The sequence below is a fragment of the Balaenoptera ricei genome, chromosome 6, assembly GCF_028023285.1.
Source record: "Balaenoptera ricei isolate mBalRic1 chromosome 6, mBalRic1.hap2, whole genome shotgun sequence".
In the NCBI taxonomy this organism is placed as follows: Eukaryota; Metazoa; Chordata; class Mammalia; order Artiodactyla; family Balaenopteridae; genus Balaenoptera; species Balaenoptera ricei.
In genome coordinates this window covers 65,523,860-65,548,488 of record NC_082644.1, presented here as the reverse complement: position 1 = coordinate 65,548,488, position 24,629 = coordinate 65,523,860, and the positions used below count along the sequence as shown (strand labels likewise).

Here is a 24,629-nt window from a genome sequence, read left to right as displayed (position 1 = left end):
AGTATCATGATCATAAAAGACAAAGAAAGGCTGTGGAAATGTTCCAGATTAAAGGAGGTCAAAGAGACTTGGCAACTAAATGCAGTTTGTGACTCAAGACTGCATCCTGTACATAAAAGATGGGGGACATAAAGATCGTTATTGGCTCACTTGACAAAATTGGAATATGCATGGTTGATTAAAGTATGGCATCCATGTTAAATTTACTAAAGTTAGTAACTGTACTGTGGTTATGTAAAGGAAAATCCCTGTTTTTAGAAAATACACACTGATGTATTTAGGTGTTAAAGCCCATGATTCTATGTAGCTTATTCTCAAATGGTTTGTGGCGTGCACACACACACACAATTTTATATATACTTAAATATACACATATGTAAAATAGAGAATAGGCAAAAAAAAAAGGGAAATGGTAAAATGTTAACAATAGCAATAAATAACCATAGATGAACCTGAGTAAAGGGTCATGAGTATATGTATGTTTTTGTATTATTCATATTCTTGCAACTTCTGTTTGAAATGATTCCCGAATAAAAGGTTTAACAATTAAAAGTGTATATCATGGGGGCTTCCCTGGTGGCGCAGTGGTTGAGAGTCCGCCTGCCAATGCAGAGGACACGGGTTCGGGCCCTGGTCTGGGAGGATCCCACATGCCGCGGAGCAGCTGGGCCCGTGAGCCACAGCTACTGAGCCTGCGCGTCTGGAGCCTGTGGTCTGCAACAAGAGAGGCCGTGACAGTGAGAGGCCCACGCACTGCGATGAAGAGTGGCCCCCACTTGCCGCAACTAGAGAAAGCCCTCGCACAGAAACGAAGACCCAACATAGCAATCACTCAATCAATAAATCTTAAAAAAAAAAAAAAAAAAGTGTATATCATGACCACACCAATGATGTTTTCTAAGTAAATATTTCTTTTATTTTCTGTTCTTTCTCCTGTTTCTTTTCTCTCTTCTTTCTCTGCCCCTTCCTTAGAAGTCCAAGGCTGGCGAGAAGGGCATCGCCGTGGGGCAGACGGTCATCACGAAGCATCGCAACACCCGGTACTACAGCTGCAGGGTGATCGCTGTGACGGCGCAGACCTTCTATGAGGTCGTGTTTGATGACGGCTCCTTCAGCAGAGACACATTCCCCGAGGATATAGTGGTGAGTAAGGTCCTGGGTGCCTGCTCCCCAGTTTACTTTTTGTGTAACTAAACCAGCTGAACCTCTCGGGAATCTTTACTTCGGCTCTTGAAGTAACTCATTTCAGTTAATATTTGATTCAGGTGTTCTGTTTTCCTACCACAAAGAGTATTGTTTTCTAGGAGGTTCCTTAGTCGTCATTACTCTAAATAGTAGATGAACTTAGACTCATCTTCCCAAATCCTTTTAACTAAGTGAAAAACGTGTGTGGTCAGAAACATAAAATGTGAATTCACCTGTTCTTTTCTGTTACAAAGTGTTTGCGTATTTGAATTCCTTTATTCTTTTTCTTTCTGCTTAGCTGGAGAATGTGGCTTTTATTAATCTGACCTGACAGTGACATCTGTGATCAGACAGAAACATCTGTGGATGTTTCATATGGGAGTAACAAAAATCACGCAAGAAAAAGGCTCTGACTTTTACTGAGTTTCTTAACTGTGGTCTGGAGTGGGAAACATGCGTGCCAGTCTGTCTGTCTGTGTGTCTCAGGGACTTGCTTTTGAGCAGGATGTTTCACAAGAAAAGCACTTTCAGCAGAAGGTTTTTTGAAACTGAGATCCAGTCAGATAACTGAGACCAGGGTTAGTCTTCTGGTCATCTTGTTATCCCTTCTTCATTTAAGGGAAATGTCCATCTGGGGAGCCAGCCCTCACTAATGTAACTTCTGCCTTGTCCTGGGTCTGTTGATGATATGCCCTTGTTTGTATTTGGAAAGATGTTATTCTTTAAAAGTAATAATTATGCATTACGTGCAACTGATAATTAAATGTAACCTTATGAGGTTGCTCATAAATATTTCTAGAATTTTGGTCTCCTGGGGCCGAAGAAACATTGATTCAGTTAGCTTTGTTAGGCTTACTTCTCTATGCCTTTAAGAAGGACAAGTATGTAAACAAAAGTTACCTTATTTGAAAGATTTTAAAGCAGATGAGTTTAAACACATTAAAAATCCCAGGACTTGATCGTACACCAAAAGGGTGAATTGTGTTTCTTTGCCGAATTCCACCTGGAGCTTTGCTTTACTGTACTGCCATTGCTCTTCGTAAGCAGCAGCCCTTAGGTACCATGCTCCCCTTGTTAGACTAGGCCACCTTTTCAAGCACGCAGTATCTGCTGTGTGCCAAGCGTCACACTGGGTGCTGGCAGAGATAATGAGAAAGAAGGTGTGATTCCTGCTCAGTCTTGGGGGAGGCAGGCTGGTAAATAGGTGCTTTCTAGACAGTGCGATAAATGCTATAAATGAGCCAGAAGCAACTTCCCACCTGTTGGGGTCAGGAGACTTGAGTCCGAGAGTCCACAAGGTCAATAAGGGCTGACACTGCCGGACATGTACCACATGCTGCCAGGACTGCTTCAGGAGCTTGACACGCATGAAGCATTTCATCCTCACAAACTTACACGCTTACAAGCCAGATTTTCTACATCTGGCTACTGAAGAAACTGAGGCACAAAGCAGTAAATAACTTTCTCAAGGTGACCCACAGCTAGTTAAGTGTCAGAAAGCGTATTCAGTCCCCGAGTTGGGCTCCAGAGCCTCTGTTCTTAACCCCTGGGAAGAAAGGACACTTCGAGTGGGGGAAGAAAGGACACTTCGAGTGGGAGACGAAGAGGTATGTGAGGGCAAGAAAGGCAAAGAAACGCACAGGCTCTCGTCAGCCCTGCCCAGCCTACACACTTATTTCAGAATCAATCAGCCTTCTTTTGTGCAGGCTGTCAATATTGAGCCAGCCAAAGAGAGAAAACTTTGCTGGAGAGCATATTGGGGATGGGACAACAGACTTCTGAGCACTGATCCCAAAACCTGAGCAAATAGTTAGGTCTTTATCCATGAGAGTATTTAATGAATCCTAAATTCCCTTTCACTTCACGAGCCTCCACACACCCAGTTGGTCTTAAGCTTTCTTGGATTGTCTTCAACTTGTACGTTGGAAAAAAGTGGCTGTGATCCTAGGAGTTTTTTGAATCCACAAGCCTTCCCTTTGATAACTTCGGTTCCCACTCTCTGTGAACCCAAACAAGTTTGGTTTAAAGTATTTGTGGGTGTTGTGAGAACAAGGCTCTAAAATTTATAAGATTGTTCAGAAGCACCTTGGCATTTAAATCAACAAGAATGGAAAAGCAAAAATTCTTTACAGCTTGATTAGCTATTACTTAGCGTATGTGATAAGGATTTGCGGTTTAGCAGTGGGGCGTTTGTGTGTACGTGTGTGTGCGTGTACGTGTGTGTGGTCACAGCTCTAGCCTTGGAGGGAGGCGGTGCTCATGGTGGCGTGAGTTAATGTAGATTGGAGAGGGGCGTCTGTATGAATTTGCGTGAATGATAATATTTTTCAGGGAAAAGAATTATAATTGTCTTTAAGCAGGTCTTCTCTCTTTCATCCAGCCTTTCCTCCCTCGATATTCCCCACTGCCCTTTCCTGTCTGGTACATTTTTGGTTACTTGTTTCAGGCCTCTTACACCAACCAAGTAGGAATATTTGTCATGCTGTATTTTCAAATTTCACATACTTTCTAATAATGTCACCGTTTGTTGGCTGCTGTGGCCTCTTCCTCTTTGTTCTCTTGGTGCTGAATGAGACATCCCCAGCTTTCCTTCTTTGGTGGCTCCATAGGGAAGGTTTTATTTTTCCTTATAATATTGTATTAGGGTTCTCCAGAGAAATAGAACCAGTAAGAGTAGTGTGTGTGTGTGTGTGTGTGTGTTTAATATATTACAAGTAAATATGTATAATATGTATGATTTATTATAAGTAGTTGCTCATGTGATTTTGGAAGCTGAGAAGTCCCAAGATCGTAGTCAGCAGACTGAAGATAGGAGAGCAGATGGTGTAATTCTAGTTCGAGGGCCAGCAGGCTCAAGACCCAGGAAGAGCTTCAAGTCCAGAGTCAGGAAAAAACTGAGTCCCAACTCAAAGCCAGTCAGGCAAGAAGAATTCCCCTTTATTTGGGAAAGGGTCAGCCTTTTTGTTCTCTTCAGGCCTTCCCTTGGTTGCATGGGCCCTAGGAGGATCGTCTGCTTTGTCTATCAATTCACATACTAAAGTCATCCAATAACACCCTCACAGACTCACCTCGAATAATGTTTGACCAAATACCTAATATCTGGGCGCCTGTGGCCCTGTCAAGTTGACGCATAAAATTAACCATCACATATGTATTGTCCTGGGGCATTTTAGGAGACTGCTTACCTTGTGGTGCCAGAAGCGCTGACTCATAGGCAGAATGTAATTTCCCCTTCTGTAAAGCAGCCACGCTGTTTTTGTCGGTTTGCAGCACTCTGTAGATCCACTCCATTAGCTATGTGCTCCGTCCTGCTCATCATCCAGGTTCCCAAAAGGTGAAGTCATGGATTTTATAAAGCAAGCTTTTAAAATTTAAAGGACTGTCAGGGATGGATTGGGGTCTGTGTTTCCCACCGAAATTAATGAAAGCTACATGATTAAATGCCCTCATAGTATGTCAACTAGACTTCACTTGGATATGGGGAATCTGATGTTATATTTCAAAACATAATGTATGTGTATAATTATGTATGTTATAAATATATTCACATATAAATCATATATATATATTTTAAAAAATGCTTTGCTGAAACCCTTTGGAGAGATAGGGGTTTTGGGAAGCATGAGCCACCCATTCTCCTTGCGTGGCCCTGCAATAAACCTATCTTTGCTCTCCCCCAGAAAAAAAAAACGTACTTATTCTCACATGTGATATAATGTAACTACGTTTATATCACCGTTTTTCAGCCCATATGGGTTAATTCTTATGATTGTCCCACTTCCACTTTTGATATGCATCAACATCAGAACTGTCTTCTGGGAGATGGGAACGCTACTTGGTTCCCTAATGGGGAGTTTCATCAGGACATAAGAAAAATGTGACCAGGTCTGCCTCTGTCTCAGCATCTTGCAGATTGTGGCAGAATAATTATTTGTGTGGAAACATTAAATGTATTCCATATTCCTCAGAGAAATCTTGTTTTCATTAGATAATATACCTGTGCCGTCTGAAGCTGGGGGTAGAAAATGATTTTTTCTTCTGTTTGTCTGAAAACTCTCTAATCCACACAATGTGCTTAATCGGGCGTGAGTGCTTCTGGGAAGGCCCTTTCATCAAATGCAACATGACGTCAGTGTGACTGGCTAGTGGAGAACTAGCTTCTCTAAGCTGCGGGTACTTGCTAACTAGAACTGCCGTAAGGGTACAATTTCAGTTTTTTAACTATGAAAAAATCTAGAACATCAAGTTTAATTATCCCAAAGTGTTTATTTACATATAACATAGTCTTTTATGAAGCCTGATGCTTTAGTAAAGAAATACATTCCCTTATTTATAGAATCACTGATTATGATCACTTTATGCTCCCAACAGAAGAGAAACCTTTAATGCAGGCTGGCCTATCCATGTTTGAAAATAAATTTGCTGGGCATTAAAATGCCTTTGTTAGGGTTATGTGACTAGAGGGAGTGTTTGGAGTTGTAGAGAGAAACATTCTTTGGACTACCAGAAAATTTCTTTCCAGACCTAGGTACTTTATTTCTGTGATAGCCAGAAAAATGTCCCAAATCTTTTCTCTCAACAGTACACCTGCAGGATATGTGTATCGGCCCAGTTAAACACAGCATGCAATCTGTAGCTGTCAAGGGAAGTAACAAAAGATGTATTGCTACACGCCTCCATCTGTCAGTCTATGAAATTGCGACACACTTCCTGATGAATTTTTTTGTAGTCTCCTACTATTTTGATGGGAATGAAAGTTGCCCACAGGAGAGAATTCAACAGGCATGGTGATTCCAGGGCCCCTTATTACCCTTTGCTAAAACCTGGGATCCTCTGGCATGCCTATGATGACCCTAGAATGATGGCTGCTTCCCTTCCTCTGCACTTGGAGCTCATTTCGAGGGAGGAAGATGGTGCAGTGTGATCCGGATAGTTTTAGGACAAGCACTTAACATTCACCACTGGGCTTGAGAAGAGAAACAGGACCATTTAGAAATTCGACAGCAAGAGTCCATCACTGAAATTTCCATGAAGACTTGCTACATTTTTCAGCGTCCTTTGAAATGTGAAAAAAGCACGAACACTGTACACTTCAGGATTCTAGGGATGGACTGTCATGGCCTTTAGTTTTTGTGGGCTTTACAGTGCAAACTGAAATTCTTAAAGCTAATTTTTTCCTCAGTTATAGGCAGGTTGCTCAAACCTGTTTGAAGCCTGTTTTTTCCCCCACTAAAAAGGGAATAATAATTTATACCTTCTGAGGTTATTGAAAGGACTAAATGAGCTAATTTACCATGTAGCTAAATGCCTACATGGTAGGCACAAAATCAAAATTTTTAGGTAATTAACTTCAGTCTGTAGAACATTTTTTTTCCCTTTTTCCTCCCCCATCTAGTTTACGCTGCCCTTTTCTGGTCTTGATGAAATTTGGTTAGAAGATGTGTCCTTAGAACTTTATTCCTACTTGTTAGGTTAAATGGGTATCTGTACAGGTGAGATTTCATTGAGTCAGATTATTGTTTCCACTTGCTGTAAAGCAGTCCTGGCATCTTTAGACTTTATAATAACCCAGTTCTCTGCATTTGTGCATGTATTTTTCTGCATGTTTAAAGTGTTATTTCATTGGCTTTTCATGACAAACCCGGCTCCAGAATAAGTTCGTGCTCATTTCATAGATGTGATACTTGCCAAGTCACAAAAACCCTATGATTTGTGCGAGTTCCCCAAATTAGGGGTGACAGAGTCAGGTGCAGAATGTAGGTTGGCCCCCTGCATTCCATTGCTTGTTGCCTCTGTGCTTTGGGGCACCTTTCCAGGAAGTCTGCTCTCTGTGACTTCAGCGTCGCTGTGGTAGAAGACCTTGTACCTAACTGCTCAGGGTTCAGCACCTCCACAAGGCAAGTGTAGGCGTAGGGGTGACTCTGGATGTTCAGGATACAAAAGAAAGTATCTGAGGGTGTTTGAGAAACTAAGAAAAAAGTTTTCCAAGAAACTCTATCTTATGTTATAGGATCCTGGGAAGTGTTTTTGGATTCCTGTTGGCGTCTAGATTGTGAGGTACCCTGGATTTTTAAGTCAGGTGGAAGTCACGCCCCATCCCAGACCATCTGTGTTATGTGTGCTCCAGACTGATGCTCCCCCCCACCCACCCCCAGTCTTGATTCTTCTAGAATCAATGGAATTTGCCAGAGAAGGCTCCAGGAACTTTTACTGGTTTAGGATTCTGTAGGTATGGCCCACATGGCATTTAACTGCTCAAGAGGGGCACCCTTGCTTCTCTTTCTTGGCTGTAGAGCTGAGAGTCTGTGAGGTGAAGGGCTTTGCTAAATTCCTGTTGATTTTTACATCCTTGGGAAGCCTTTTATATATGTAAAAAAAAAAAAATCTGTTATTACTTTGATTTTAATCAATATTCAGTTTAAAATCTACTTTTTTAAGCCTTCAAATTCAGCTAACAAATTTTCTTATTTATAAATCTAATAATTTTTTACATAAAAATTTAGAACAAACTCATTTGTTCCTTGATTAATGTTTATATAATGTATAAATTGATAGATCAAATTCTAACCATTTTACATTTAAGTAATCAAATTTCCTTGGACATCTTAACTATGCTTATAGGTTTAATATATGTAATTCTCACAAATGTCACAATTTTTTTAAGCACTCAGTGTCCATAATGCTAATAAATTAGACATTAATTTAGTAGTTCAAATTCTTCTGTTTTAAACATCTTCAAAAAGCAAACAACACATACAGCAGTACAATATTTATAAAGCATATTACTGCACCTTTATATAAACACAGTTTACATTGGATAATCTGTTAAATACAATCTGTATTTAAACACATTTTAATGGTAGATAAGTAAATAGAATCTACCCACCAAGGGGGAGTAGTATTACTATATTGGCTAGGCGTTTACTAAGAAAAAATAACCAAAGAACCTCAAGGCCATTCAGAGGCATAGAGTCTGGTTATATCTTTGAAGACTGAACCTGCAGTTGCTGGGCAGGGGCTCCTAACTAAGGTCAGCTTTCATCTGATTCTTCAACTCTCTAAATTATGTGCTCTTCACTGAGGCTGTAACTAGTTTCATAAGTTTCATGAACTGTCTCAAGTTGGTGGGGGTGGGTACTTACCAGATCCTGGAATTTTATTCTCTTTTGTGTAATTCTGGTGTGGCTTTTTGCCTTGAAACCTGGGGCATACTAATGGAATGTTGAAGCCCTTATTTGAGTTGGACTCCCTTTCTTGTTTTATAAATTGTATGCATCTCTGCCCATGATTCTGTAGCTATCATATTGACAATTTCCATTCAGCATTGTGATCCTCTGAAGAAAAGTATGTCATTGCCCTGGTGTCCCATGCAGGATATTAACTAGTTGCCCTGAAGACACAATGTCAATTACATTTTTCTTCAAATACATACCTCCTTCACTTGACAGTATTTCTCTTATTTCTCTTTTGGCATTTATCTCAAGGTGATTGGTTTGAGGAACTTATTCCCAGGAGACAGTTTTTGGTGTTTCTTTCCCATCCTTTTCTTTCCAAGGGAACTCAAAGGTATATAGCATCTCATCTTCACTCTAACAAGATAAAATAACTACATTGAACTTGGGGGCAGTGTTATTAATTTCCAGGACTTTATCGTCTCTTCTCAACGCAGGGCTTAATCCCAAGGGTGGCAGTCACCATGATCCAAATCTACCCGTGTTTGGGAATATCCAATCATATCATTCTTTTTGACCTATGTATTCACTGCTGTTTTAGGCACCGTGGAGGATTCAAGATGTGTAAGCATAGGTGAAGGAGTGATCCTGGGTGTTCTGGAGGCAAAATAAAATACCCAAGTGGGTTTGAAAGACTAAGAAAAATGTTGTTATCAGAAACAGTCTATGCTATGGGATTCTGGGAAGCTCATGGATTTTCTTTTCTTTTCCAAGTTTTTAAAAAAAATTATTGAAGTAGGTGATTTACAATGTTGTGTTAATTTCTGCTGTACAGGAAAGTGATTCAGTTGTCTATCTATACACATTCTTTTTTATATTCCTTCCATTATGGTTTATCATAGAATATTGAATATAGTTGCCTGTGCTATACAGTAGGACTTTGTTGTTTATCCAGTCTATGTATAATAGTTTGCATCTGCTAATCCCAAACTCCCACTCCATCCCTCCTGCACCTGCCTCCCCCTTGGCAACCACAAGTCTCTTCTCTGTGTCTTTGAGTCTGTTTCTGTTGCATAAATAAGTTAATTTGTGTCATATTTTAGATTCCACATACAAGTGGTATCATTTGGTATTTATCTTTCTTTTTCTGACTTATTTCACTTAGTATGATAATCTCTAGGTCCATCATGTTGCTGCAAATGGCATTATTTCATTCTTTTTTATGGCTGAATAGTATTCCATTATATATATGTACCACATCTTCTTTATCCATTCATCTGTTGATGGACATTTAGGTTGTTTCCATGTCTTGGCTATTGTGAATAGTGCTGCTATGAACATAGGAGTGCATGTATCTTTTTGAATTATAGTTTTGTCCGGATATATGCCCAGGGGTGGGACTGCTGGATCATATGGCAGCTCCATTTTTAGTTTTTAACAGAACCTCCATACTGTTTTCCATAGTGGCTGCACCAATTTACATTCCTACCAACACTGTATGAGGGTTCCCTTTTCTCTACACCCTCTCCAGCATTTGTTACTTGTAGATTTTTAAATGATGGCCATTCTGACTGCTGTGAGGTGGTACCTCATTGTAGTTTTGATTTGCATTTATCTAATAATTAGTGATGATGAGCATCTTTTCATGTGCCTATTGACAAGCTGTATGTCCTCTTTGGAGAAATGTCTATTTAGGTCTTCTGCCCATTTTTTGATTGGGTCATTTGTTTTTTTGTTACTGAGTTGTATGAGTTATTTGTATATTTTGGAAATTAAGCTCTTGTTGGTCATATCGTTTACAAATATTTTCTCCCAGTATAGGTTGTCTTTTCATTTTTATTATGGTTTCCTTTGCTGTGCAAAAGCTTATAAGTTTGATTAGGTCCCATTTGTTTATTTTTGCTTTTATTTCTATTGCCTTGGGAGATTGACCATTGATCATTGGTATGATTTATGTCAGAATATTTTGCCTATGTTCTAGGAGTTTTATGGTGTCATGTCTTATAATTAAGTCTTTAAGCCATTTTGAGTTTATTTTTTTGTATGGTGTGAAGGTGTGTTCTAACTTCATTGATTTACATGTGGCTGTCCAACTTTTCCAACACTGCTTGCTGAAGAGACTGTTTTTTTCTCCATTGTATAATCTTTTCTCCATTGTATAATTTTGCCTCCTTTGTTGAAGATTAATTGACTGTAGATGTGTGGGTTTATTTCTGGGCTCTCTATTCTGTTCCATTGACCCACATGTCTGTCTTTGTGCCAATACCACACATTTTGATTACTTTATCTTTGTAGTATTGTCTGAAGTCTGAGAGGGTTATGCCTCCTGCTTTGTTCTTTTTCCTCAGGATTGCTTTGGGAATTCTGGGTCTTTTATAGTTCCATATAAATTTTAAAATTATTTGTTCTAGTTCTGTGAAAAACACCAGGGGTAAGTTGATAGGGATCGCATTAAATCTGTAGGTTGCTTTGGGTAGTATGGCCATTTTAACAATATTAATTTTTCCAATCCAAAAGCATGAGATATCGTTCTACTTTTTTGAATCATCTTCAATTTCCTTTATTAATAGTTTATAGTTCTCAGCATATAAGCCTTTCACCTCCTTGCTCAGGTTTATTCTTAAGTTGTTTTTTTTTTTTGATGCATTTTTAAAAGGGATTTTTTTTTTTTAACATTCCCTTTCTGATATTTCCCTGTTAGCGTAAAGGCATGCAACCAATTTCTGTATGTTAATCTCGTATCCTGCTATCTTGCTGAATTTGTTTATCAGGTCTAGTAGTTTTTGTGTGGAGTCTTTAGGGTTTTCTATATATAGTATCATGCCATCTGCATATAATGACAATTTTACCTCTTGGGAAGCTCCTGGATTTTCAAGTCAAGTGGCCACAGAGACATTATAGTGATAGAGACCAAGCTGATGAAGAGATACCTCTTGTTATGAGGCCACCTCGGCTTTGGGAATTCACGCCCCATCTCAGCCCATTTGTGTTCTGTTTTCATCACTGATGCCCCTTACATCCCGTCACCCCAACCAGGAGCTGATCTGAAAGATTTTACAAGAAAAATACCCAATGAAGGTTGTTGAAAATAAGTTCAGAGACGGAAGCAATGGTGATGGACCAGAGGGTTGAAGGAAGTCACTTCAGGGAGGAGAGAGATGAACTAGGTTACTGACTTGTAAGAGTTCTTTGTGTGTTTTAGATACAAGCCCTTTGCCAAATATTTAGCATTTTTTCTCCAAGTCCGAATAATATTTCATTGTATACAATATTTTGTTTACCCATTTGCCAGTTGATGGCTGTAAATCCAGTTGATTAGATTATTTCTAGTTTGGGGGCTATTATAAATAATGCTTCTATGAACGTTTGCTTTCAAGTCTTCTTTCAAGTCTTTGTGTGGACATGTGTTTTCATTTCTCTGGGATAAATATCTAGGAGTGAGATTACTAAGTTATATGGTAGATACATGATTGGCTTTATAAGAATATGCCAAACTGTTTTCCAGAGTGGCTGTACCAGCAATGCGTGAGGGTATAATTTCTCCACACTCTTACCAACACCTGGTATTGTCAGTCTTTTGGATAATAACCATCCTAGTGGGTGTGTAGTAGTATCTCAGTGTGAGTTGAATTTTTATTTCCCTGATGACTAATGATTTTGAGCATCTTCTCAAGTGGATATTAGCTATTCATACATCACCTTTGTTGAAAAGCCTATACTGATATTTCACTTTTTTAAAAATTGAGTTGCAAGTTTTTTTTTAAATATTCTATACATGAATTTTTTGTAAGATATGTGATTTGCAAATATTTTCTCCCAGTTTGTATGTTGTCCTCACTTTCTTAAAGGTGTTTGAAGAGCAAAAGTTTTAAATTTCAATGAAGCTTATTGTATCAATTTGTTCTTTGTGGATCATCCTTTTGGTGTCATATTTTAAGAAATCTTTGCCTAACTGAAGGCCACAGAGATTTTTCTCTTATATTCTCTTCTAGAAGTTTTATAGTTTTAGGTCTTACATTTAGAGCTATAATCCATTTTGTGTTAATTTTTGTGTGTGGTGTGAGGCCAGGGTCCAAGTTCCATAAAATGAAAACCATACAACCTAACTTAATCAATTAATTGTAAGGATTGAGAGAATGTCTATAATCATCATAGTGCAGCAACTTTTACATAGTAGGTGCTGAAAAAAACGTCATTCTTCTCTGCTCCGTCACCTAATTTTCTCAAAATTGCACTACAGAAGGGAAAATTAGTTATTTCTTTTAATATTCTGAACTTCTAGAAAGCCTCATGGATGGCTTGTTTGCACGTCTACCTAATATCAAGAATATTTTGTAGATATGTATTGTATAAACCTTCAGAAATTTAGTTTCAACATAATTTCTGTACCTTTAAGGAAAGAAGAGTAGAAAATACCAGAGAAAACGTGGTTGCATCTGCAAAGAGAACTGGAATATGGTTAATGTGCTTAGACCTGAAAAATACTTGATAGATTTTAGATTAGTCCAAGATCATATTTCAAACCAGGACATGTTTTGTTTTTCCAAAGAAAGAAAGGAGGAAGGAAGAGAAAAACAGAGGAAATATTTTTTTTGGTTAGTAATATAAGGGAAATTAATGAAGAAGTGCTTACTTATAGAAGAAATTAAACTCCAGATTTTCCATTTTAACTTGATCTTGTTTGTCATAACACTTACCTCAGTTGATATATGATAGCCATTGAACTTTGAGCTTCTTGAAAACAAGGGCCGTATCTGTTTGAGTTACTGTTATGTACCTAGTTCTCAGTACAGGGTTTATAGTAAGTGGATAATAAATAGTTGTTGAATTAAAGAGTAAATAAATTAATAGCCATCACATATTCAAGTATTAAATTTGTTATTCTAAGTCATACCTTAGACAATTGGTATGTTATTTTATTTTATTTTTTAATTTTTATTTATTTATTTATGGCTGTGTTGGGTCTTCGTTTCTGTGCGAGGGCTTTCTCTAGTTGCGGCAAGTGGGGGCCACTCTTCATCGCGGTGCGCGGGCCTCTCACTATCGCGGCCTCTCTTGTTGCAGAGCACAGGCTCCAGACGCGCAGGCTCAGTAATTGTGGCTCACGGGCCTAGTTGCTCCGCGGCATGTGGGATCTTCCCAGACCAGGGCTCGAACCCGTGTCCCCTGCATTGGCAGGCAGAATCCCAACCACTGCGCCATCAGGGAAGCCCCCGGTATGTTATTTTAAAATCCACAGTCAATGTCAAGAATTGTTTTAGAATTTGAGTCCAAGTTCGTATTGTAAGTAAGTTTCGTGTCCTTTCCAGGTAAAGAATATTTATCCTTAGAGCAGAGCTTTGCTCCAGCAGTAGACCCTGGGAAAACCCAAGCCTTCAGTGTTTGGCTTCTACCTAAGATTTCTTTAAAGAAGAAGGTCTCGAGCCCTGAAAAAAATTAGAAAGCACTGGTACAGATGAAGTGAATAGTTATGTACTGTCCCTCTGCCACAAGAGTGAGGAATCTGTCATGAAGAGGTGGCTAAGGGACCCATGGTGTTAACGCAGCTGCTGGTACCTGTGTGTGCCTGAGAGCAGGACTGTTGGGAAAAGTCACCTGTGGTCTTAGCAGGTTCCACCATGAATGTTCAGCTCGAAACTGTGAATATAAGTGACATCATTTCTAAATTTCAGAGTTGGGCTGAATCAACTTGCATTGAATTGAAAATATAAGCATAATGAAAATTCTTTATTCCTTTTGATAAATACATGGCCAGATGTCAGTGTTGCTTCACATCATAGTATTATGTCAGCGTTCATTGTTGACCCTTCTCTTCTTCTTTAAATGAAAATGGCACACTAGCTGCCTTTGATGGCAAGGTCTCAAACTTTTAAATCTTTCTTTGCTCCGACTACATTTTGATCTCAAACCTAGATACTGTGACCCTGAGTGTGGTATGATCATGCATGTTTCATAAGTGCCTTAAATTGTCCAGAGCTGACCGTTCCTGTAGCACATTTGTAAGCATAACGTTCTGCATGCAATTTCTGAAATATATAGCTAACGCTGAGATCTTCCTGAGGCAAGCAGTCAACAGGGAGCTGCCTGTTTACAAGCCTTTTTACATTATCCTTCACCTCTATCCAACCCCAGGTGCGAACACACTGGGACATAGCACATAAATTGGTGACACATCCCAGAAGATATTGGGCTCATAAATCAACAGAGTTTATGTTACTGTTTGACCATGGGGTTTAAATTATTTTGGTAATGGAGTGAACTTAGATTATTATCTGATAAGTATATCCAGAAGAAGTCAATACTCTCTGTTTATTGGTAGACCGGCACTGCCTTCATTTTATTTTTTCCCTTTCATACCTTGTTTGAAAGAGGTTAGCTGATTTTCATGGGTGAGAGAGAACCAGTAATAAATCTTGCCTTTCGTTTCATTAAATGAATTATATTTTGAGGTCAGGCTGTGGGAGTAAAGGGAGAAGAGGAAATGTGGAGAGGACGGAGTGAGTGCGATTTTTCCTTCCATTTCTAATCTTTCCCACAGTCAGAAAATGTTCTCTGCTAAGAAGTGAGTGAAAAACCTGGAAGTTGTGACCTGCTGTAGTCTTTGTTGGTTGTATGTGTTTCTGCAGATCAATTGCCCTGCCCTATCTGATTTCTTAGCTTCTGTGAAATGGAAGATATTATGTTTGCAAGTCTTCTATGCTTATTTTATTCCGTACCATTAAACATAAAGAATGTTTTAGCTTTTTCTAAATGTTATAATATTGATAGTACAATATGTTGAATAATGTTTTATGCATGGTTTTTCAGATCCAAGTAGGGTTTTCTACTACTTGGAAATTTCCGTAATTAATGGTGATATGATCTGTGCCTGAAAAAGATGCCTTTTGCAGATTAATGGCTAACAACTCAGCTAAAAGGGAGGGGGGGTAAAATTATGCATGTTTCTAGTAGTATAGTCATAAGAATATACTTGTAAGTTATTGTTTTTAAAACAAGCCTGATATTTATCCTTTTTATTAGCCTTTAATTAAAACTAATCTGAACTAATGATTCTATTACATGTGATATCCTCTTTTTTGAGGGAGTAACAGATAATATTGAATCTTCTAAACAGTTTATCTGATTTATACCATAAAAGTAGTGACTAGCACAAAACAAGTCAGACTTTGGTCATTGCATTCTAAGCAGCCAATATCTGAAGCCCTGTTAAAATAGGAACTATAAGAGAACTGGTATGAAATTTAATATTTTATTTACAGTTTTAAAATTTATTTCAATACTAGTAAAACTCCTTTCCTATATTTATGTTGAAACTCTACCCCGTGTCATTAGTTACGTTTCTAATGGGGTTTTGTTTGTTTTGTCTTGTATTTTGTTTTTGTCTTTGTTTGCAGGAGGTTGGAAGGGCAAACATCTAACCAGTATCTAAGAGTGGGTTCCCTGCAGGAGAAGTCTAATGAGGATGGGAAGCAGCGTGTGTGATGCTCAAATCCTCCTTCTTCTCCAAGAGTGAGGGGCTCGTATCAGTGTGGAAGGCTGATGCTTCCCCAGGAGGCCCTTCCTCTTGTAGAAAAGGAACCCCTGCAGCTCCAGGTCTTTGATAAGCCACTTCTGGGTACTTGATTGGTGATTTATGGATTCTCCAGCCAAGGGATATGTTACTCTTCAATAAGTGGAGCCTTACTAAAAATTTTGCTTCCAGTGAGCACCTGCTACATGCCAGGCATTGTGCTGGGCCCTGGAAATATGATGGTGAGAAATAAAATGGAAGTGGTTTTTGCTCTCATATAATTTATAATCTAATGGGAAAGAGTAACATATGACAATCACACTAATAAAAATGCACTTCAAATTGAGATAAGTCCTGGAGTGACAGGAATGTAATCCTATAAGAACAGGTAGCAAAAAACCTTATATAGATGTGTGATCAGTGCGACTTGAGCTAAAACCTACAGGATGCGTCACTGGACAAAGGGCAGAGGACAGTGTCCCAGCAAAGAATGTGTGAAGGCTGCTGTTGACAGGAGGAAGCATCCTGCTCAGGGTGCTGAAAGAAGGCAAGTGTGTCTGTTGGCAGAGGTAGGTGGTAGGCCTGGAGAAGGAGGAAAGGGGCAGGCTAGGCTATGCCTTGAAGACCATGTTAGAGGGTTGTATCTTTACTCCAAGAGCAGGGGAAAGCCACTGATGGTCCTAAGCAGAAGTCAACATGAAGAGATTTGTTATGAAGCATTTTCTTTGGCTGTCATGGAGAAGATGAATCGGGGAGTAAGCTGTAGTGTATGCTGGGGGACCAGTTAGGAGAGCACTGCAGTAGATCAGAGGAGGAGTGTTGTAATTTGGACTAGGGAGCAATGGAAGGATCTAAAATACATTTAGGAGGTGAAATCAAGAGGAGTCATGGTGTACTTATACTGGGGCTGAGGAAGAAAGAGGTGTCAGCATGACTTGCAGGGTCCAGCTTGCTCAGCCAAATGGAAGGAAGCCCAAGTTTCAGGACCAAGGTTATGAGTATACACTTGGCCATTGTTGAGGTTTCCTCCCTTCTTCCCTGCTCTTCCCATCTAGAGCAGTTACTGTATTTACGGCCATCCCAGGACCCTGGGGTTGCAAAGCATAGGACTGTTTTGTTTTGTTTGTCTCTCACAGAGCTGAAGGGACGCTGAGTGAAAGGCCCCATGTCACAGTGTGAGAACAGACATCCCATATTTCAGAAATGGCATGGAGAGTCACTTCATTTTCATCTTTAAATGGATATATCATAACATACACACTATTACCTAACTCTAACCCGCTTGATAAAATAGTATTTGACCAAATTAATTCTTCATTAATTTGGCCACCCAAATCGATGAGTCCTGTTTACCCTTGATGGGGCTTCCCATCTTGACACACGAACATTTAAATTGGGCATAATCACACATTTGTAGACTTGGTCTCACTGTATAGCTCATTCTAACTTACCTTACTCCATAGTTCTCCTCAGCACTCATTTACCTGACTTTGCTCCCATCCCACCCCCAGCCCTGTTTCTGTACACATAGCCTGTGGGCTCCTCTCTGGGACTTTTACTTCCCCTCTGCCTTCCGTGCTCCCTCCCCTTTGGCTGTAGGCTCTGGGAAGAGCTCTCATTTTCTGAAGGAGACGGAACTTCCAGAGTCTTGAGCATCCTCATTTTTGAGTTTCACATACCATTTTTAAAGGGAAAGGGTCAGTGACTTACTTTGGTAGACAAAATGTTGTGGTTAGCAGTAATAATAAGAATTAGCAGCTAATATTTAACAATCACGTATGCGCAGTGTTTTATATAACATTCCCATGGCTGGCTAAACCTCAAGAAATATAGAAGGATGTGAGATGAAAGGTACAAGTCTCTGGAGCACCCCACATCTGGGTGCAGTCCCACCTGCTGCTTATATATCCTCCCAGGATTTAAAAAATGCATATATAGTCCTTATGTGTGTGTATATGCATGTAGATCTTTGTTTATTTGAAGGCACCTGGCATCATACTGACTTGTTAGAAGCTAGGAATTGCATCCCATGTTCTATTAATGTTATTGCTGATTGGTAGTTAGTGATGGACATTTAAAACCATTTGCTGGCAAAGCCATCTCCTTTTATCCCTTATCTTCTTCTGCCTCCATTTCTACTTTTTCATAGTAGCATCCCTGGGGTCTTCTTTCTCCTTCTTTGTTTAACCTATAAAAGCCAGGCTCAGCTGATCTGGCTCCAGCATCACCTCCACTGACACCCCCTTTACAGCTGCCCACGTACCCTGGGATTCTCCCTTTGGCATGTTTTTGGTTCACAGTTGCTAGTACATGCCAGTCTACATCCATTCAAAACTGTGGGTGTCTGTTTCAAGGAAAGTAACTGACAATGCTAACAAAACCTTGTTTTTTGGAGGGAGATGGGAAAAAAAGACCATATCATAATTCAAATATTAATTGGCTGACTGCTTAGTTTTCATTAAGCAAATCAGATATTAGCAAGAATCAGGCTTCAAATAAAGATTAATATCTAGCATGAAAAGGACAGAAAGGTTCCTACTTCAAAGGTTCACTAACTATCAGAAAAAAGGGCACAACGTAATCCTCAATGTAATTCTGAAACAGGCATTCCAGGGCTTGAGCGTGATCAATAAAGCTAAATTCACTGCCCTCCTCTAATGTGTTTTTAAGCCTTTGGATTAAAAGCTCTTGTTTTGATGAATCTGACAATAGCATGTTATCTATATATCATTTTCATTCTTTTCCGGGAATCTACAAACAGCAAAATTCTTATTTCGATTTGACAGCCTTTGACAACACAAGAATCATTTGGGGAATTTCTGAAATTGCTGACTTCTCTTTAAGGTTAATAGTGTTGAGTAAATAGATTGATTCATTATCCTCTCCTCAACCATCTTATTTATCTGTCTACCATTTGTGACAGACTGGCCTCTGTGGAAATAGGCTGGTAGTAATTATACACGTCCTGTTCTTCATAAGACAGTCTGTTATGAACATGATTGTTTAAGTTTATACATTTGCATTAAATCTGAGAGGAAGGACATGTTAAATTAACAGAGATAGAAGCAGTAGGTTCCATGGGAAGCATTTATAGAGTGAGTTGTTCATATTTTATTGCTATGCTTAGGCACATCTGCAACTTGGAAGAAATTCTGGATTACTTCATTTCTACATATATTCATTTTAGGACTCCTCTGCTTCTGAATTTAACATAATACTGGCTGACATTTTTTGACAAATCATATTCTCACAAATCCTTAAGTTTGTCTTCACCCCTTCCTGGTTCTTTTTTTTAATCTGTTTAAAATCTTCCCCAGATGTTACTCATTTGCTCAAAATCTTGCACTGCTGAGCTGTGAAAGGCAACATTAACTTAAATAATAGCCAGCTCTTGGTGAGTCGTGACTCTGGGCCAGTCACTTCATTGTTCAGTCCATTTCTTTCTTTTTTTTTTTTTTTAAAGATATTCGCCATGTATTTCTTCTTTAGGTCTTTTTTTTTTTTTTAATTTATTTTTATATTTTTATTTTTGGCTGTGCTGGGTCCCTGCCCCTGCGCGAGGGCCCCCTCCAGCTGCGGCAAGCGGGCGGCACTCTTCATCGCGGTGCGCAGGCCTCTTGCTATCGCGGCCTCTCTTGTTGCGGAGCACAGGCTCCAGACGCACAGGCTCAGCAGCTGTGGCTCATGGGCCCAGCCGCTCTGCGGCATGCGGGATCCTCCCAGACCAGGGCTCGAACCTGTGTCCCCTGCATTGGCAGGCAGACTCCCAACCACTGTGCCACCAGGGAAGCCCCAGCCCATTTCTTTAAAATGGGACATTGGCCTAGAAGATCTCGTAGGCGTCTTCTGATTGTGGCAGGGAAGAAACACACTGGGTCATCCATAATCACCTCTAACTATAAGCATTAGAATGTGCCCCCAGCCCAGCGGTCCACTCATTTACACACACATATGCCCCTTTCCCGAGCCCAGGCCTTGATGACCACCTACCTGTGTGGTCATGTGAGGGAGCACATGCTGGGCCAGCTTGGGTGAGGCTGTTTGTTTGGGCACATAGCCTCACTCGACAACATGGCATGCCACTTGTATATTGCAATATCATTTGGAGACTAGAGGGCCAAGCTCTTCTTAGGCCATAGCCCAAGAGTAATTAATCCTTGACATATTTTTATACACCGCAATGTCTTTTTGCAGTTGTACATTTCACTGCAAAAGCTTTGTAAAAAAGACTTTTCCACAGAGGTAGGCAGAGGCCTCACACCGTTTTCTTTCATCACTTCTATGCTTTTGCTTCCCCTGTTTGCGAGTTTCCTAGTTGTTAAGTTAGAACCTTCTGTGTGCCCACCAGAGGACGAGGCGGTGCTGCATGAATAGGTCCTCTTCTTGGGGTCTTGATCCAGAAGGATGCTCCCTTTCTTTGGCCATAGAGGAAGCTGATATTATAAGGAGCTCAAGGAGTGAGGCCAGAGAGTGACTGAGATTAGATTAAGGGAAAAGATTATTTTCCATCTAGGTCTGATTTTTCTTCTTGTTTTTTTTTTTTTTTGCATACTCTGTTCCCAACATTTTGGTGTAGGAGGAAGGGCACTGGACAAGGGCTTGAGAAATTTAGAAACCATAATCCTAGCTCTGCCTGTAACGTCCAGTGAGACTTGGACAGGCTGTTCAATGAGAGAATCTTAGCCAGCGGGTTTCTTGTCTAGAAGTTCTGAGTAACCCTGGCTCAGTTCAGGGCTGCTGCATAACTAAGACAGGCTAAGGGCTAAGTGTGCAGTCTGCTCCCACCACAGCCTTTAAACCACCCTACTCCCTTCCCCGAACCCTCCTCTGTGACCCCCTCAGATTCCACTCTCTGCAGAAACTATCTACTACCCTAGCCCTGGAGAGTGGTTCTCAGGTCCGCTGTTGATACTCAAGTGGCAGGGAGCGCACTTCCAATTTGTTGCTGTAACTATTAGGGAGCATCAGCTTTGTGTGGAGTCTAAATGCTGCCTCTGAAACACCCCAAGAACCAGTCAGTTCTTAACCTTTAGATCAAAACCAAATACCCCCATTTTCTCTTTGTGGCAGCTTTTACATGCTATCAGGTTCCTACTCAGTCATCTCAAATTCAAACAAAGCGGTCGTCCTGCCTCAGTCACTTAATACATATTTGTTCTAGGAAGGAATGAATGATTCAATGAATACAAAGTGGTTTTCAGAATGTTCTTCCTCCAGGACACTCTCAAGATGAAATTTTTGGGGACAGCGTTCTACACAAAATGCTGGTCTCAGATGTACGAACACAGTGCCCGAAACCCAAACTGGCTGTGCAAGCGTGACGACTCGTTGTTCCCTTAATCTGGACATTGAACACTTATACAGTTCAGCTAGACGGAAGGTTAAATGAATTATTTATGCTGCTATTAAAAATCATGTTTTCAAGGGATATTTAATGAAAAATCATGTTTTCAAGGGATATTTAATCGTAAGTGGAGAAATCAGGCTCAGAATTGTATATACAGTATGATCCCAATTATGTATAAAAATATAAATATGCAAAGAAAAAATCCTCAAAGGAAATGCATCAAAACGTTACTGATTATCTCTGGAGAGTGTAATCATAGGTGATTATGATTTTCAACTTTATCACCTTCTTATAGTTTCCATATAAGCCTGTTTTATTTTTATCATCAGGAAAAAATGTTATTTGTTTAAAAAGATCTGAACCCTTCTGAGAACTCTTTATATTGTGACTCGTTTTTCCTGATTTTCCTTATCAGGATTCTTTCAGAATCTTGTGTCAGAATTTCATTTTAGTTCTCCCATCTCTTGGGGCATCTTGAGGCTCTCTGGGATACAGTAACCATGTAGTGTGCCAATAATCCCTCTGTTAAATGCTTCTGCTTTATACTGTAAGTTCTATGATATAGTTCTTACACTTATCTTTTTGTTTTGTTTTGTTTTTGACTGTTTAATTGCATATGAAACTACTAATATTTTAGTATTTGTTTTACAAGAACTTAGAAAATTTCAGTTCAAAAATGATTACAAAGCATATTTATTTTCAGTGTCTGATCTACGAGTGAATCAGGTTCTGGGGCACACGTCGTCTTGTAAGACTATCGTCATCAAAAGTGGTCCTGAAGCAAGTTAATGAAAGGACATTAAAGCTAATACATGTCTTGCACTTATCTTTATTATTATTATTTCAGTTTAAGGCCTTCATTTTCCACTAAAGAGTTGCATGAAGTAAAACACCGCACCTGTTTTTCTCACTACTAATCCCACTATTCCTAGAACACAGGAGATGATCAAAAGTTACATGTTGAGTGAAAGGCTGCCCCACTTGTCTACTTACTAGCTGTGTGAGCTGGGGCATGTCACTGTGCTTCTTAATCTGTATGGGAGATGACACCTGCCTTCCTACCCCATGGGGTTGTTTTGGATTTTCAAAGAGGGTAACATTGTCTGATCATCTTTAACAGTAGGTTCTTGGCTTCTCAGTGTGTCCTTTCTTCATGATTTTAAATGCCAAGAACCACCTTCTCCCAAGGCTTTTTGTCCCCTGCCTGGCGTCCTCCAGATGTTCCCTGTTGAAATGAATTAAATCCAGTCACAGTTCACTTCAGACTCACCAGCTGCCAGCCACTGTGCTTTGCTTTTCTCTTCTCCTCTCCTTTTCAGTATATATTAGCTCTCGTTTGCCCAACAACCCTGCAAGGTTGTATTGTTATTTTGGTTTTATTGCTGAGGAAGCCGGGACATAAAGAGGTGAAGTCCCCTGTGCACGGTAGCAGCTCTTCTTTGACCCTGGGCGGCATGACTGCAGGCCTGGAAGCGCTGCCCTGGGCCAGGTCGTTGGGCCCAGCCGCGTGCTCTGGGAAGCGGTGCACACCCTGCGGAACAGAGGGGAGCGGGCAGAGGCTGGCGCGGCCCGAGCTGCTGTCCGATCTCAGAGCTCCCAGCGTGACATGTGAGCACAGGACAACCTTTTCTCCCACGCTGATCCTTATCCTTCCTTTCATCTTTCTTTTTTCAGCTTTTGGAACTGACATTTATTTTTAGAAACCACTATAGAGAAATTCACCTCAAGCCCTGCATTTCTTCTTTTTGCAACATACGTTTTTATTGACGTGATAAATTATTTTGTTCCCCTCATGCTTTAGCCTCTGCCAACAGCTAAAAAAGGGGGAAAGACCTGTCCCCTATAGATGGGAAGTTTTTCCCTTTTCTGAGTATGAGGAGTTACAGCTCTGGGGTGCTTACGCATTAGTGTCTATAGGGAAGACAGCAGGAGGATGCAGCCAGGCCAGGGGCAGCCTTTAGGAACGGTGTTGGCTGTCTCTCTGAGGTGGGAAGAACTGGTTGTGTAGCAGACAGACCTAGTATACATCTCTGCTCCGTAACTAAACATGCGACCCAGGGCAAGGGAGTTGACACCAGTTACTTTATCCACAAAATGAAGATAATAATAAATGCTAGGATTGTTGGAATTATTGAAATATATTGTATGAAGCAGTTAGCATAGTGCCCAGCAGCACATAATAAACACTCAGGTAGTGTTTATGTTTATAGTGGTGGTTATTATTATTGGTGGTGGAGGCTAGTAATTTTTGGTCAATTCATTGGTCAAGAGAGTCCCTAAGCATAAGATTCCCAGTAATACTTGGGAATTATACATCTTCCATACCTTTATAAGAGGAGAGGTTACTAAAAGAAGGATCTAAGAGGAAGTATCAGAAAACTTTCAACATACAAATCCCATTTTCAAGTAGTTTGTATATCTGGGGCTTTGGGGAGTTTAACTGGAAAGATTTCCTGCTTTGGCTACTGGTGTGATGGGGAATCAGCCCAGGGATCATTGGTGGGATTATTCTAGAACACTCTTGAGAGGCAGAGAAAGGGTCAGGCTACCGCTCTGTCTTCCTGGCTTGGCTACACCACTCAACATAGTCAGTGTGATAACCAACTATGGAGCCCCAATAAAATCAAGCTGCCATGCCAGAGCCTCCAACAGTGATCCCCACAAAGTGCTGCAGGAGCTGCGAGCTCCCTCCAATGTCCGCCTTTAAGGGCTACATCACTGCTTTCTGCACAGCTTACAGCGTTCAGATAGACCTAGCCAGATGAGTGCAGGAGAGTCCTGAATGGGGACTCTGTGATTAGTTCAGTTTATATGGCAGGGGATTTAACATTGAGGGGAAGGCCTGAGGAGTTTGGTTAATCGTAAGGAGAAGGTCCTTGACACAGGTGATGTCAAGTGAGCATGAGTCGTGAACACAGAGTTCCCACCTCCCTGCCCACTTACCTATGATCACATACGGTACATCATATTGTAGATATTCATGTACATATTTGAGTCCCCAGTGGATTCTGAATTCCTTGGGAGAAAGGACTCAGAAAGGACTGTTTTTGTCTCTGTCTTCCCAATGCCAAGTTCAGCGCAAGGTGCCAGGAGACACTCAGTGTATGCCAGAGAGGGAGAAGAGGCAGTAAAGGAGGGAGAAGAGGCAGTAAAGGAGGGAGAAGAGGCAGTAAAGGAGGGAGGAGAGGCCTCTCTCAAAGGCAGGTAAGGGTGAATAAATGATCCTTTCAGTTCCATTCATACTCTCCAATTACGAGGATGCGGAAAACCCCTGGCCAGCACTCCAGAGCTGCCTCGCTAAGGCCTCGCGTGCTCTCTGCCTGCCTGTGTCCATCCCTCACAGGCCTGTGCCGTCAGGTCAGCTCCCCAGTGTCACCCCTGATTCTCGTACTGACTTCTCTTAATGCTTCCTCAC

At 40.4% G+C, this 24,629-nt stretch overlaps 1 protein-coding gene across 5 annotated transcripts in view; it reads left to right on the top strand.

Moving 5' to 3' along the window:
- Positions 1 to 24,629, top strand: part of KDM4C (lysine demethylase 4C) — a 423,829-nt gene that overhangs the window by 363,475 nt on the left and 35,725 nt on the right. For all 5 annotated transcript variants that reach the window (XM_059924758.1, XM_059924756.1, XM_059924755.1 and 2 more), the window contains one exon: positions 973 to 1,143. In XM_059924758.1, the coding sequence (XP_059780741.1) occupies positions 973 to 1,143 (171 nt within the window). The remainder of the gene's footprint in view (positions 1 to 972; positions 1,144 to 24,629) is intronic.